This window comes from Amphiura filiformis, chromosome 8 (assembly GCF_039555335.1).
Source record: "Amphiura filiformis chromosome 8, Afil_fr2py, whole genome shotgun sequence".
Taxonomy (NCBI): domain Eukaryota; kingdom Metazoa; phylum Echinodermata; class Ophiuroidea; order Amphilepidida; family Amphiuridae; genus Amphiura; species Amphiura filiformis.
In genome coordinates this window covers 54,251,969-54,265,441 of record NC_092635.1, presented here as the reverse complement: position 1 = coordinate 54,265,441, position 13,473 = coordinate 54,251,969, and the positions used below count along the sequence as shown (strand labels likewise).

The 13,473-nt window shown below is 37.5% G+C and overlaps 1 protein-coding gene across 1 annotated transcript in view; it reads left to right on the top strand.

Annotated features, from left to right (window-relative positions):
* The window catches only part of LOC140159222 (integrator complex subunit 14-like), a 30,770-nt gene that overhangs the window by 4,447 nt on the left and 12,850 nt on the right, over positions 1-13,473 (top strand). Inside the window, 5 exon segments of the mRNA XM_072182629.1 lie at positions 1,783-2,039; positions 4,341-4,448; positions 6,444-6,954; positions 8,552-8,690; positions 9,352-9,485. Of these exon segments, the coding sequence (XP_072038730.1) occupies positions 1,806-2,039; positions 4,341-4,448; positions 6,444-6,954; positions 8,552-8,690; positions 9,352-9,485 (1,126 nt within the window). The 5' untranslated portion in view covers positions 1,783-1,805.

Below are 13,473 nucleotides of genomic sequence, written 5' to 3'. Positions count from 1 at the left end.
CAACGAGCCGATAGTAGGATACGAAATGTAGGCTAAAAATGTCTAATGACGCATGCATTCGCCATGTTGACATGAAAACATTAGCTGCTGCGAGGTCAGTGTCGTTCAATTCGTTACCTAAATAAATTCCTTTCAGGATATTCTGATTTCACTTATTTATAATGTGTACGAATATGCTCCATACAAACTCAAAAGTATGAATGCAAGGTGTTATTGCTGACAATGGAAACATTGTTGCAACATCATTGAAAACAGGTATGTACTACAGATGTTTTTTCGCTGAAACGTGATACAGGCTAGTAAGTCAATGTGGTGTAAACGCCTTTGAATAGGTAGTATACATGTATAGTGACAACACCGGGATTTCAACATTATTCAGTGTTATTAGGCCCAGTAAAATTAATAACATGTATATCAGGGGCAGATTTAGAGGGGGGGCACCTTCTATTTTTTGTAGATCGGCGCCTGACTCTGTGTATTTTTGCAGATCGGCGCCTGACTTTGTGTTGTCGGGATTATGCATTTTCAGTTTCCCACACGTTTGAATGGGAATTGGATTGTGTACAAGTTTTCCCAATGTTTGGTGAGCATTCTCCAATATTTTGAGAAGTTGATGTCAAATGTTCTATTCTATATTGTTTGGCAATAAAATTGTATAAACAACATGAACAATGGTGATTTTGCTCTGACTGAGCAATGAGCATGCATGTGATATGATTTTTACAAAAACGATCAGAGTATAAATTCCAGGGGGGTGTCTCATTTGACTTTGGAAGTGACTAGGATGTGCAGACAGCAGTTTGAAACTAGTGGTCTTTCAGTAAGAGCCTAGACACTTTTAAAAAATCTTACCAAAAAAGACAGTCTTTCTGTGAGACGGGAGTAAAATTAATTTTGGGTCAAATATAAAAGGTGATCAAAATTTGAAGAAAAATTTGAAGAAAAATCATGAAAAATGGATCATTCAGTGAGAGATTATCAGAAATTTGCCCAAAATTATTGAAAAAAGGGGTCTTTTGGTGACAGGAAAACCAAAGGGGTCATTGGGTGAGAGGGGTTAAAAAAAGAAAAAAAAAAGAGTCATTAGGTCCTCAAATAGATTCATCAGGATTGTCCGATTAACATTATTTACAAGGTTCTAAAACAAATCCAATAAAGTAGGTGATGTTGACATACCTCAATGACATTCCGTGCTGTAATACAGCACTTTCTCAAATTGAATGACCAGATTTGACCTTTCTCGTCTGTTGCTTCCTGTTGGTAGCTGATGTAGATGGCGCTGTTAGTAACTGGTCATATATGTACGGAAGGAAGTAGTTGCCACAATCCCTGTTGAGTGTATTAGCCATTAGGAATCAATTTGGATACGTCATTGAGGTTACATACATCGAATGTATGGAGCCGGTGTATAAGTACATGTAAGGCTTTTTCGTCCAATTGTCAAAAGCGGTAACTCACACATACGATGGGTGTACATCAGGGTATGTCAACATCACCTACATGTACTTTATTGGATTTGTTTTAGAACCTTGTAAATAGGGTCATTAGGTGTTGATAAATGGGGGTCAATATGGCCCCACATCCCTGTCACCCATTTGCAGTGAGTGCCCACCCCCATGGATGGGGGAAGTACCTCAAAGTTCAATATTAGTGCATAAAATAGAGTTAGTGAAGGAAATCAATTATCACCTTCTGTAATCAATTTCACAAGTTGTACTGTTTTGTATGATTACCAACATTATTTTACTAAACATATTTTTCTTTGTTAACTTTTTGAAACAGGTTTGTAAAATTAGACGTTCACCATGCCTACCGTAGTGTTACTAGATGTGTCCTTGTCCATGACCAAGCCAGTGTCCACACCAAATCCAGACAGCACAACGGAGGAAATGACAAGACGTCACTTGGCACACATTGGGCTCCATCATATCTTCGATTACATTGCTGCCAATGACAAGATGGAGTTCACCGCATTTGTGATTTATTCGTCATTGTAATGGTTGTGATGCCATTTACTGAGAGATTATGCGGAACTCAAGGTGCTTTACATTTGTAGGAACTGAAAGAGTGACTAGATTGTCAATTTTTGTGAAATATGAACAATTGATTGATTTGATTTATTGGTTGGTTGATTGATTGATTGATTTATATATTTAATTTTTCTGTACCAGGGTAGCCCCTTCAGCATCTGGTACTGATCTCCAAGGGTGGGGGACTGAGTAACAATTAACAACATACAATTTAAAATAACAGAAGTATAGACAAAAATATGAATCAAATACTGGACTCACCAACGATTTTTTCAGTAACGTTGCGACCCGTTCACCGGGTCTTCATCAGACTGCGCAGAGACTTGACTGGTGGTTTGGTCAAGTGATGGTAATCGGCGAGGAAGTAGTTTCACGGTGGGGTCCCAGGCGTGTGATAGCAGGAAACGGAGGTCCCTTCTTATTGAGTGCTGGCTGCTCAGCTCTTTCCCGGATGGATTCTTTCACTCCCCTCTCAAACCACCTCTCCTCCTTGTCGAAGATTATGATGTCGTCTGCTTTGAATTGGCTACCCAGACTGGGCTTTCGAAAAAGCCACCCAACCAGAGACACCCCCGCACAACAAAATAACATGGGAGATGTCATTGCTAGCAAAGCCAGAGTTACAATACCTTACTCCACAGCCCTTTCAGAGAGAATTAAAAACACTTTCAAGGCATTCGGCATTGCTGCCTCCTACAAGCCCTCTAATAATATACGGAGCAAACTGGTGCACGTAAAAGACAAAAGACAAGCAGTCTAATCTAGTTTATGGACTCACATGCTCTGAAACTAGCTGTGCCCAGTCTTATGTAGGAGAGACAAAACAGTCTATTAAAGCTCGCTTCAATCAACACCGGAGAGGAAGTTCCAACGAAAACCAGGACTCCGCAGTCTTCACCCATTCAAAACTCTCTGGCCACTAATTCAATGCCGACGACATCATAATCTTCGACAAGGAGGAGAAGTAGTTTGAGAGGGGAGTGAAAGAATCCATCTGGGAAAGAGCTGAGCAGCCAGCACTCAATAAGAAGGGGGGCCTCCGTTTCCTGCTATCACACGCCTGGGACCCCACCGTGAAACTACTTCCTCGCCGATTACCATCACATGACCAAACCACCAGTCAAGTCTTGAAATCGTTTGTAACTTACGACGAGTCATAGGTTCCATTTCACTACTTATGAACTGTACCCTTCGTAATTAATAGGGATTTACTATAGGGACCCTTCGTAAAGTTACGAATACCCAATACTAGATGTAGTATTAGACGAAGTACTACACATAGTCTAGTATTGGGTATTCATAACTTTATTATGAATGGTGAATTGAGTTACGAAGGGTTAAAAGTTTAATGAAATTGACCCCAGGTCATGTAAGAAATTACATCAAACAGTAATATTAACATTGTTCACATTTGACAATCAAATTGAAAGATAAAAGATGCATAGTTGAAGCAATAAATTTGTGATTATTAAGGGATCTGGAATGAGCGTTTTGAGCATTTCGACAGTATTTTTTGTGGGACATGAGAGCACATCGGACATATCGAATTGCATTCTGAATACTGAAGAATGTCTTTCTGATATCAAATAATTTTGATTTTTGAAATTCACGATATAATACAAATTTTATGACAAATTATTAAAATTTGATATTTTTCACATTTTTGATATATAACAGTCCACAAAGTAAATTTTATAAATCTAATGACATATTCTTAAAGTGTATGTAGCTGGGAAGAAAAGCCGACGATCAATTTAAAATTTTGACCTTTTATATTGAAGATATGGATTTTTTCCCAAAAAGACCTAATTTTTTTTTTGGTGTTTTGGGAAAAATATCCATATCTTCAATACGAAAGGTCAACATTTTCAATTGATCCACTTACATACACTTTAAGTATAATTAATCAGATTTATAAAGTTTACTTCGAGTACTGTTAAATATCAAAAATGTCAATTTTTAATCATTTGCCATAAAATGTGTATTACATTGCAAATTTCAAAAATCAAAATTATTTGATATCAGAAGGACATTCTTCGATTCAGAATGCAATTGATATGTTTGATGTGCTCTAATGTCCCACAATAAATACTGTCCAAACGTTCATACGCCACCCCTTAAATAGCTGTACATATATTCCCCTTACAAGGAATACTTTCTATTAAAAATCACCCAACACCCCTGTAATTAAAGGTTCAAGGGCTACTTTGGGATTCTAGGGGGAAATATGCCCTTACGTGTAGCCCTGTCTATGTTGATCCCTGCTGCATACCAGTGTAATTCCATGCTTATATTATTTGTGTGTTACAGAAAGCAATTTCATCGGTGGAGACATTTGACAAGACAAGATTGGAAACAGCATTAACAGGTGTCACTAATATTGTTGTGGACCAATGGGGTGCAGCTATACCATGTCAGGTAAGATGATGATATACTGTAAAGGCAACTTATATCACTGATACAGGGTTATAGCCACGCCGGTCGGGGGAACCGGCACCGACTGGCGCTGACCAGCACTAAAAAAATAAATTAATAATAAAAAAAATTAAATTAAAAAAAAAAAAAAATTTTGTTGATTTTTCGGGGGTATACCCCTAGCCTATTTCCTGATCCCTCATGTTCGCTAAAAAGATTGTGCCCCGAGCCAGCACTCTAATTGGATAGTAAAATTAGCTGGCACTCAACTAGCTATAACCCTGCACTGATTCTAAATATACAGTCAGCACAATCAATGTGACCTGCTTCTACAAAATGAGCGTTTAATCACAAATTGGTAGTTCTGAGACCTGGCTGCTGAGTTGATGTTCGTTGTTTGATGCAAACATGTACAAGCCAGTAGTATGTCATTTGTGAATGTCCTATTGACTGGTCATGTGTGCCCCATTCACAAAGACATACTACTGGAAGGCGCAGGTCAAACAAAGAACATCAATTCAGCAGCTAGAGGTCTCGAAATTACCAACTTGCGACTTTACGCTCATTTCATGGGAGGGGATCACAAATACGAAAGCAGTCCATGAATCAAGACCTTACAGCCAAAGTGAGGCCCAATTTCAAAAAATCAAGGTGATTATAATGACCTCAAGAATGTTCTCTTTAATTTGAGCCCTCATTCATTGAAAATTAAGGAAACTGATGAAAACACCAACAGTGACCAATCTGAATGTTCTATTTCCAAGTCCACACCACTGATAAGCAATGTGTAATATTGTTGATTCCCATATTGCTTACTTGCTTGTGAAGCAAATCAAAGGGACCTGCTATAGTTAACGTTGGCATTCACTGAAGTGAAAATTGCAACTTTTGAATCTGTCCCTTCAATCGGTTTTCATTTCACAACCATCAAATTATAAAGAAATGATCTTTGCGGTCATTTAATGTCAGCTTGATTTTTTCGGAATCAATCCTCTCTTTGGCTATAATGATTTGTGAACTGCTATTGAGCTAACTGTAGGTCATTTTACATACATGGTGTCCAAAAAAGTGGTCCTTACTTATGTAGAACTACCTAAAAATGTCCTAAGAGATATATTATTTTCATAAAATTGTCACTATGTTTCTTATAATGCTTACCTTAAGTCAATTCAATTTTAAATTCAACTTTTATTTGAAGCAGGTTTAGCGGTGACCTACTGAGTCAAATTGGCAAATAAAGGAGTCCAGGCATCTAATTCTACACAGACGTACAAAATTAAGGGGTCCAAATCACAGGGACCTGCCAAATCAAGGAGTCCTGTACCCAAGACCCCTTAAAACGCTATCCCTGATTTGAAGTGAAAATTGAATTTACTTAATTATTAAGGAACCAGATATGGTTTGTTTATGATTTGTTGTGATGATTGAAATTTCAGGTTGCAGAGAAATAACAGCATGCCCTATGGTTAGTTTTTCATCTTCAAATATACAAACCATCTCAAAATTTATGTCTCTGTAATAGGAGACTTTGTTTCCTGAAGGACCATGTCAAAAATGCATAGAAAAGTTGCTTTTTGCCTTTTACCGACATTGTTCACCATTTTCTGTGATTTTGAGAAGGCATCAGATGAATCAACCTCCTTTTTATGCAATACTAACCAATCACAGGCCATGGGGAATTTGATTGACAGGATCATCAGATGCAAACTACGTTTCTTTATCTCTTGACTGATTATAGTTTGGTTTATAAGGCTTCATATTCCAGCTATTCCAGTTTAACTCCATACACCCCGTATGTAAAAAATATAACCTTAATCATCTTCCAAACAGGGAGTGTAGATTTCAAACGGAGTCACCCATTCAGGTATTTGAAATTCACACTCCTGTGTGGAAGATAAAGGTCACATCTTCCATAGGGGTGTTGGATGTCAACTGTAATAACCCAATCTTTTGGTCTGTTTCCTAATTACCATAAATTTTTTTCCTACCATTGAACAGGTTCTGCTGATCACAGATGGCAATCCAGGCGTAGGACCAGGATCCATGAGGCACTTTGTCCAGACTATGTCATCTGGCAAGGCAGACTCCAGCACCTATCAACCACTACCATTCCCATTCCCTAACAAACTACACGTAATGCTCCTAGCCACTCCAAATGAACTTCAAGAGAACAATTCACTAGCCATGTACCAACAACTCGTGGAACTCAACGAAAGCGGCCAAGTGTACATTCCTGAGGGCGCTCTGAATGCGCAGAGCGTCAAGAACATGTTTAACAAATTTGCTGAATCGCATTACGCCGCATTCCACACATCCTTGGTATGCGGTCATCTGAAGTCGGAAGTGCAGTTGTTTCCTCCACCGGAAGAGATCAAAGTCATTCATGATTTGGAAACTATGACAAGGAGTATTGGGAGTGAGATTCAGATATGTGGTTTCTTAGACAGTGCAGATGTTTCAAGTCCTCCATCCATTTCAAGGCATCTGGTTGTTCCTACTCCACCAAAAGGTATCTTATTTTACACCTATTTGCAAAGACATTTCGCGCTGCCCAATTGGGGGTAGTTTGTGGTGAACGCCGTTCAATCTGTTTAGCAGCTCGGATATTAATTTTAAAAGCCAGGGGAAAGTGAGGGAGTGAAGGAGGGAGGGGTGAAAAGAGGAGGAGTGGATGGGCGATCAAGGGGGAGGGGAAGGGATGAAGACAAAATGAAAAAAGAAAGAAAGAGAGGGGGAGAGAGGGAGAAGGAGAGCGAGCGAGTGATAGGCCCTAATGTGTAGGCATAAGAAAGAATAAGTGCAGTGAAAATAAAATAAAGGAATGAAAAACAAAATTATTATTATTATTATTGAAACTAAACACATTACAGCACTAGTAGCCATTTCACATTGTCAAAATCTTTATTCATTACATAATTAAAACACCCAGTCAGATGTATTTCACACCTGCCAAACACAAGTCACCCAATTTCGATTGGAAAATTGGATGTTGAATGCACACTCATGAATATTGAGTGGCAACATTTTCCAATATGTCAACACTCAAATCGGAAACAATAGATGAATAGATGCTGCAACCCGTTGTCCTACTGGTGAAGCAACTTCCGGTTCCACTTTCAGTACCCTGGCCTCTGCCGGTGCCTACATAGGTATTTTGGCCACGAAAAAGCTCACCATCAGAATAACCACCCTCAGTAGACTGCTTAAACTTCTTAATGGTTGCTCTCACAGCTGCTCTTTTCTGCTTGCCTTTATTACGCCCGGTCCTATTCTCTGTGAAAATGATATGAAGGTAGACTAAAGAATATAGACGCTCTGTTGCCGGACTGGCGTGAAGTGATCCATCGCCCTGACTAACCGTATCACATCTAATATCTCCTAATTTAGTATGGTCACTCAACCAAAAATATTTATATGTCCTGTACCACCTCTTGCATGAGAGGGAATGGGCTATTTCAGTTGGAATCCATTAAGGTTGGGACTGAGTGCCGGGAATTCGAGTCCCACCCGGGTAGCATAGTACCCGGGCAGGAAATTCCATGCCCGGGTACCCGAAATTCAAAAAAATCTATAGATATAAATCTAGATCTATATGCTAGGATCATTCATGGTTGACCTAAAAAAAAATTGATGTTTTGTGTTTTAAATATGAAAATTGATATTTTGTATTCATGTCATACTCTATTAATGATATCAAAATGCATTCAAATTCAATGCATTTTGATATCATCAATAGAGTATGACATGAATACAAAATATCAATTTTCATATTAAAAACACAAAACATCTTGCAATTTTTTTTTTAGGTCAACCATTTATGATCCTAGCATTTAGGTCTAGGTCCAGGACACTACAAAGCCGAAAAAATAAATAACTTTTTTTGTGCAATTTCGGTACCACCGAAAAATAAACGGGTACCGGGCACAAAATTACCCGAAAATCCCAACCCTAGAATCCATACACCCCCTACTGGGAGTGTGAATTTCAAATTGGGTTTCGTGAATGGCTTCACCTTTGTGGGAAATTAAGGTCATGTCATCCGTATGGGGTTCAAGTTGAATACCGCAATGTTTATTAAATTTCTGTGTGCTTTGATGTTTCTCCAGCAGGAGCAAGTGAAACAGATGAAGAGAAGCAAGAGAAGACAGAGGATGATACAACAGAAGCTGGCAAGACTCCTTCTTTCTGTGTGCTGTTACATGGTAGTCTAAAAGTAGAAAATATGGTTGCTGTTGTCAATCTTGGGTAAGTATGTGTGATGCTGCACACATTAAACCCTTCATTTGTAGTTGAGTTTATGATTAAAGTTTTTTAAATTTTAAATTTGTTCTTCTATAAAATGCTGAAATAATACGAGTAATAATTGTCGGGAAAGGTTTCTGTCCATTTTGAGCTGAAATAACAAGGTAAAGTGAAAGAAACTCTACTGCTTATTTTGGCCGTTTAACATGCAGTTCTATAGAAGGACATAAAGTCATAATTATGAATTATGACTTTATGTTGAACTTTGCTCTGATGACCTACAAACACAACAAATTTGGCTGATTCGTTTTAGATGCAAGTTGGGACATGTGTAAACATTACAAATATGCCAAGAAATCAGGTTTGAAAAAAATCAACCAATTTCATATTATAAGATCATACATTATGGCTTTAACCCTATCCACACAGGTATCATCGACTGCAGACATGTTCTAAAATTTCATAATAGTACATTTTTATGACTGTATTTGGAATCAGCATAAAAAATACATTAAAATGAGTACAAACAAATCCAGTATTGGTTCAGTGGTTCCTGTGATAGCTCTTGATATTGAAGCCTATGGCCAGCATGCAAAGCATCAACCCATGTACATGATTAGTATGTTATGTAGTTTGACTTTTGTTATAAATTTCTCTTTGTCAGAGAGGATTGGTATGGATTACTGTGTTCCTGGGCCGATAGCAAGAAGAAATCCAACCTTATGTTGTCAGTGTTTGAACCTGGTAACCTGGCGATACCATGGCTAGGAAAGTTTCACTTACTAGGTCCTGCTTCAGGTAAGCTTACCACCATCATTATTAGTTGTAATTAGGGGTCAACCGATAATCGGATTAGATATTGTATCAGCCTGATATTTTTGATATCGGTTACCGGTAAAGAAAATAGCTGGGGGGAAAAATGTTGTAATTTTTTTCTTCATTTAAAATTTTTTTTTTAGCAGATTTGGAGAATCCCTCCCTGGAGCTATTTTGAGATTCTAGGATCATTCATAGTTACTTTGAAAAAAAACACCAATGCATCTATAATATGTGACCAACTACCACTTCGTAGTAAAGTCGGCTCTAGACCATTTTCTGATTATTGCAGATGTTGAAAGGATGCACTTTCAGCTTTAAAATGACACCTCAACCAGCTTCATCAGACATCTGGAAGTGAAGTTATGGTTCATCAAAGGTCAAATTTCTTATATATTTTACATAGAAATCCATATACTGTTTTTGATTGTATCTCAAAATGGAAAATGCAGACTTTACGACCAGTTTGTGGTACCATTGTGGGCACATATGTGATAGATGAAGAGGTAAACATTAGTTAATGGTTTGCATATTAAGGATAACTAAGGCCAAAAAAAGGGTCTGGCTCAGACACCCACACGCATTGTTATGTGAATTCCAATTTAGCGCATAGAGCTACGCATTGGCCATAATTTTTTGTTGTTGATATTTTCAGTATCGTATCGTAATCTAAGGAAGTGTCTTCCTTTTTTGCAGTATGGTTGTTGATTTTTGTGCACATTTTGCCATAATTGTAAGAGTTAGAATTATAAAAAAAGGAGCAGTTTGACTCCAAAACTGGGCATTACATAAGTGCCTGGAGGGGTAAATATGTTTCTGTTTTTATAAACATTGTGCCTTGACTGTAAAAAAAAAATCGTATATTGCATACCGCATAGCTCATTTTCTATATAAAAAAAAGAAGCATAGCACTTAGCTTTTTTACCAAATGGGTCTGAGACAGACTTTCTTTTTTTTTGGTCTAACTGTAGTTTTTTTGTAATTTTTTTCCCAATTATTTTTTTCAAATTAACTATGAATGATCCTAGCACTTCAGAATAGGTGCAGTGGTTCTCCAAAGCCGCTGACAAATAAATATCTTTTTTTACCGATACCGGATCGGATATTGGTCGATTTTATAAAATCAATATCGGATTGGTAGACTTAAGCCATTTCAGTTGAGCCCTGGTTGTAATACAATCACACGCCACACACAATGTGCGCTTTATGGTATAATGTATTAATGGGGAAAAATGGAGGGAAAACATTTGACATAAAGATGGGGCTTCAGATTCTTTTTGAAGATCGGGGCATTAGCAGAATCATGGATATTTGGAGGCAGTCTATTCCGTAAGGAAGGGGTTGTGATGGAGAACGCCATGTGACTCTTTTGTCAGCCTGTATATGTTGGACCCACATGTTGGAACAGAAAGAGAGGTGCCTGCTGTAGAATATAGGGAATTAACCGATTGATGGGTGTGGAGAATGGAAGACAAAGGAGTAGGGAGATTCAAGAACCTTGAAAATATGGACAAAGGTGCAGAACATGAAGTGCATCAATATTTCATAATTACACACTGAGTACATTGAGTACAATATTTTATAATATGACTGCGTACAATGTTATTTCATAAATACATGGAGCATATCATTATTTCATAGTACATAGATTACCGTAACATTTTATTTTTTATTTTTGTGATCTGACCCTACCAGGTTGCAATTGTGAAATTAAGATAGAGGCAATTAGCAATAAAGTACAGAAGGATATTGGTCATTCAGAAGCTGATAACTTTGCAATCAAGATTATATGTTAGGACTGCAAGGATTCCAGCAATACTAGTATGCATGGTTACTGGACTAGTTCAGTAATGATGATGATAATAACTCAATCAAAATTACTTTTTTTTATTGGCCTGGCCAGATCAGAGCACGACATCACATCATATTATTACATACACCATTCATAAAGACATGCTGTGCATCATTATTAATAGTTATTCGGTGCACATCATAATTTCATAAATTCATTCATAAATTCATGTCAAAATGAAAGGCCTGTTTTAAACTTGAATGCGTCTATCTAATGGCACAGGCCTTTTGAGTTCTTCTTTAAGACTACGCCAGAATAGGTATTGTCCATGTCCATCTGCAGGCCATCTAAAGCACTGAACCCTGCAAAATAATTGTCTGAGCAGTAGAGTTAATCTCCTTTGAGGAAGGTCTTCCAGGAGTACAAAGATCAGGACATTAGGATTCTCTGCCAGAACCCTGTGATGTGCCATGTTTAGTTCAAAGTGACACCAGTTGTCATTAACAAAATGTGGTGAGAGGATTGCAATAACTTTGCGACTTCTTTGTATGTGAAGTGACAATTCATTGAAGATGAGTCTGCCTGCGCGTATGTCTCTGGTTTTAAGACAAAGCCTGAATGGTTCTTCACCTTCCTCAATGTTGGCTAGAAGTTCACCATCTACCCAATCTTCATCTTGTCCATGGTATATCACATAAGCATCATATCGAGGTACACCATCCTCATCTTCATCATCACCAAGAACATCATCATCATCATTGTTGATAAGGTAGTTTTGATATGGTCTTCTGTTGAACAGAAGGAAATGTATGTATTGAATATGCCATCGATACCGTACCACTATTATAGTTGTAATGACTACAACAATTAAACATACTGTGCCTATAGAAATGTACATCCACAATTTCGGTTTGCAGTCCAAGTCGATCTCTGTCACACTCAATCCAATTTTTGAGGCTGGTGAATGGCAAATATAATAGTCGTAATTTTGAATAGGACCCTCATAATTAAGACTAACAACTTGATCAGTTAGTAACCACTTCCTCAAGGCCATAACACTGCAATCACATAATAGTGGATTATTTTGAAGCTCTAATGTTTGAAGTTCTGGGTGCTTTGATTGAGATAGAAATGACTCTGGTACAACTGCAATTTTGTTCCCACTCAAAAACAATGTTTGCATATGATTCAGATTTTGTAGACTACTAAGTGATACAAGTTGATTATTACTTAAATCCAGCCATGCCAAGTTGCCCAATAACATAGCTTCTTCTTTGTCAATAGCAGATATTGGATTTGAATGCAAGTCAAGAAATTGCAGGTTGTGTGATTTAAATGTATTCAGGACTGTTTTTATCATGTTTTGAATATAATGGAAGCCTTTGTAAATATTGGCCATACTAAGTCTTTGTAAATTAGGTACAATAACTTCAGCACTTGCAATATCATAAGGCGAAATTTCATCGAGATAAAGAGTCAAAAGTTTTGGACATGTACAATTACCAAGATAAATGAACCAAGATGAGGCATCTAAGAAAGTCATATTAGGTGCATTATGGCAAATCTCTGCTAGATGTATGACTGCCCTGAGTGATGCCATATTAATAAATAATGTTTTTATAAATGGGTTACATGGAAAGCTATGTGGCAAAGAATAAACGTTATTGCTTGATAAATCCAATTTCTCAAGTGATGTGATCACACAAAGCTGATCATGTGTGATTTCATCTTGTATCTCATTGCCAGCCAGGTTCAGAACCTTGAGAGAATTGTATGTGCCAAATATGTTTAGTGCACCTGATGCAAATATGTTGAAAAATAAAGAAGTTAATTGTAATTCACTTAAGTTTTCTAAGCCATCAAAGGCATTTGCCGAGAACATCGTAACAGTTTGCGGATATCCACTAATCCCAATTATCCGTAGCACATGCAGATTAGGAAACCACTTGAAAGGAGAACCTTCAATCCAAAATTGACGACCAAAGATTTCAAGTATATTCAAAGTAGCATTCCATTTTGCTAAGCCTTCAAATGTGGAATTACATAGGTTGACATGATCATCATCATATGGGTTAAGAGAAAAGCTACGAAGCGGTGAATTTAGTGAGTTTAAATTTGTGATGGTTTCATTGACATCTGTGGATGTTTGAATATGAAGACTTGTTAGGTGATGTAGGT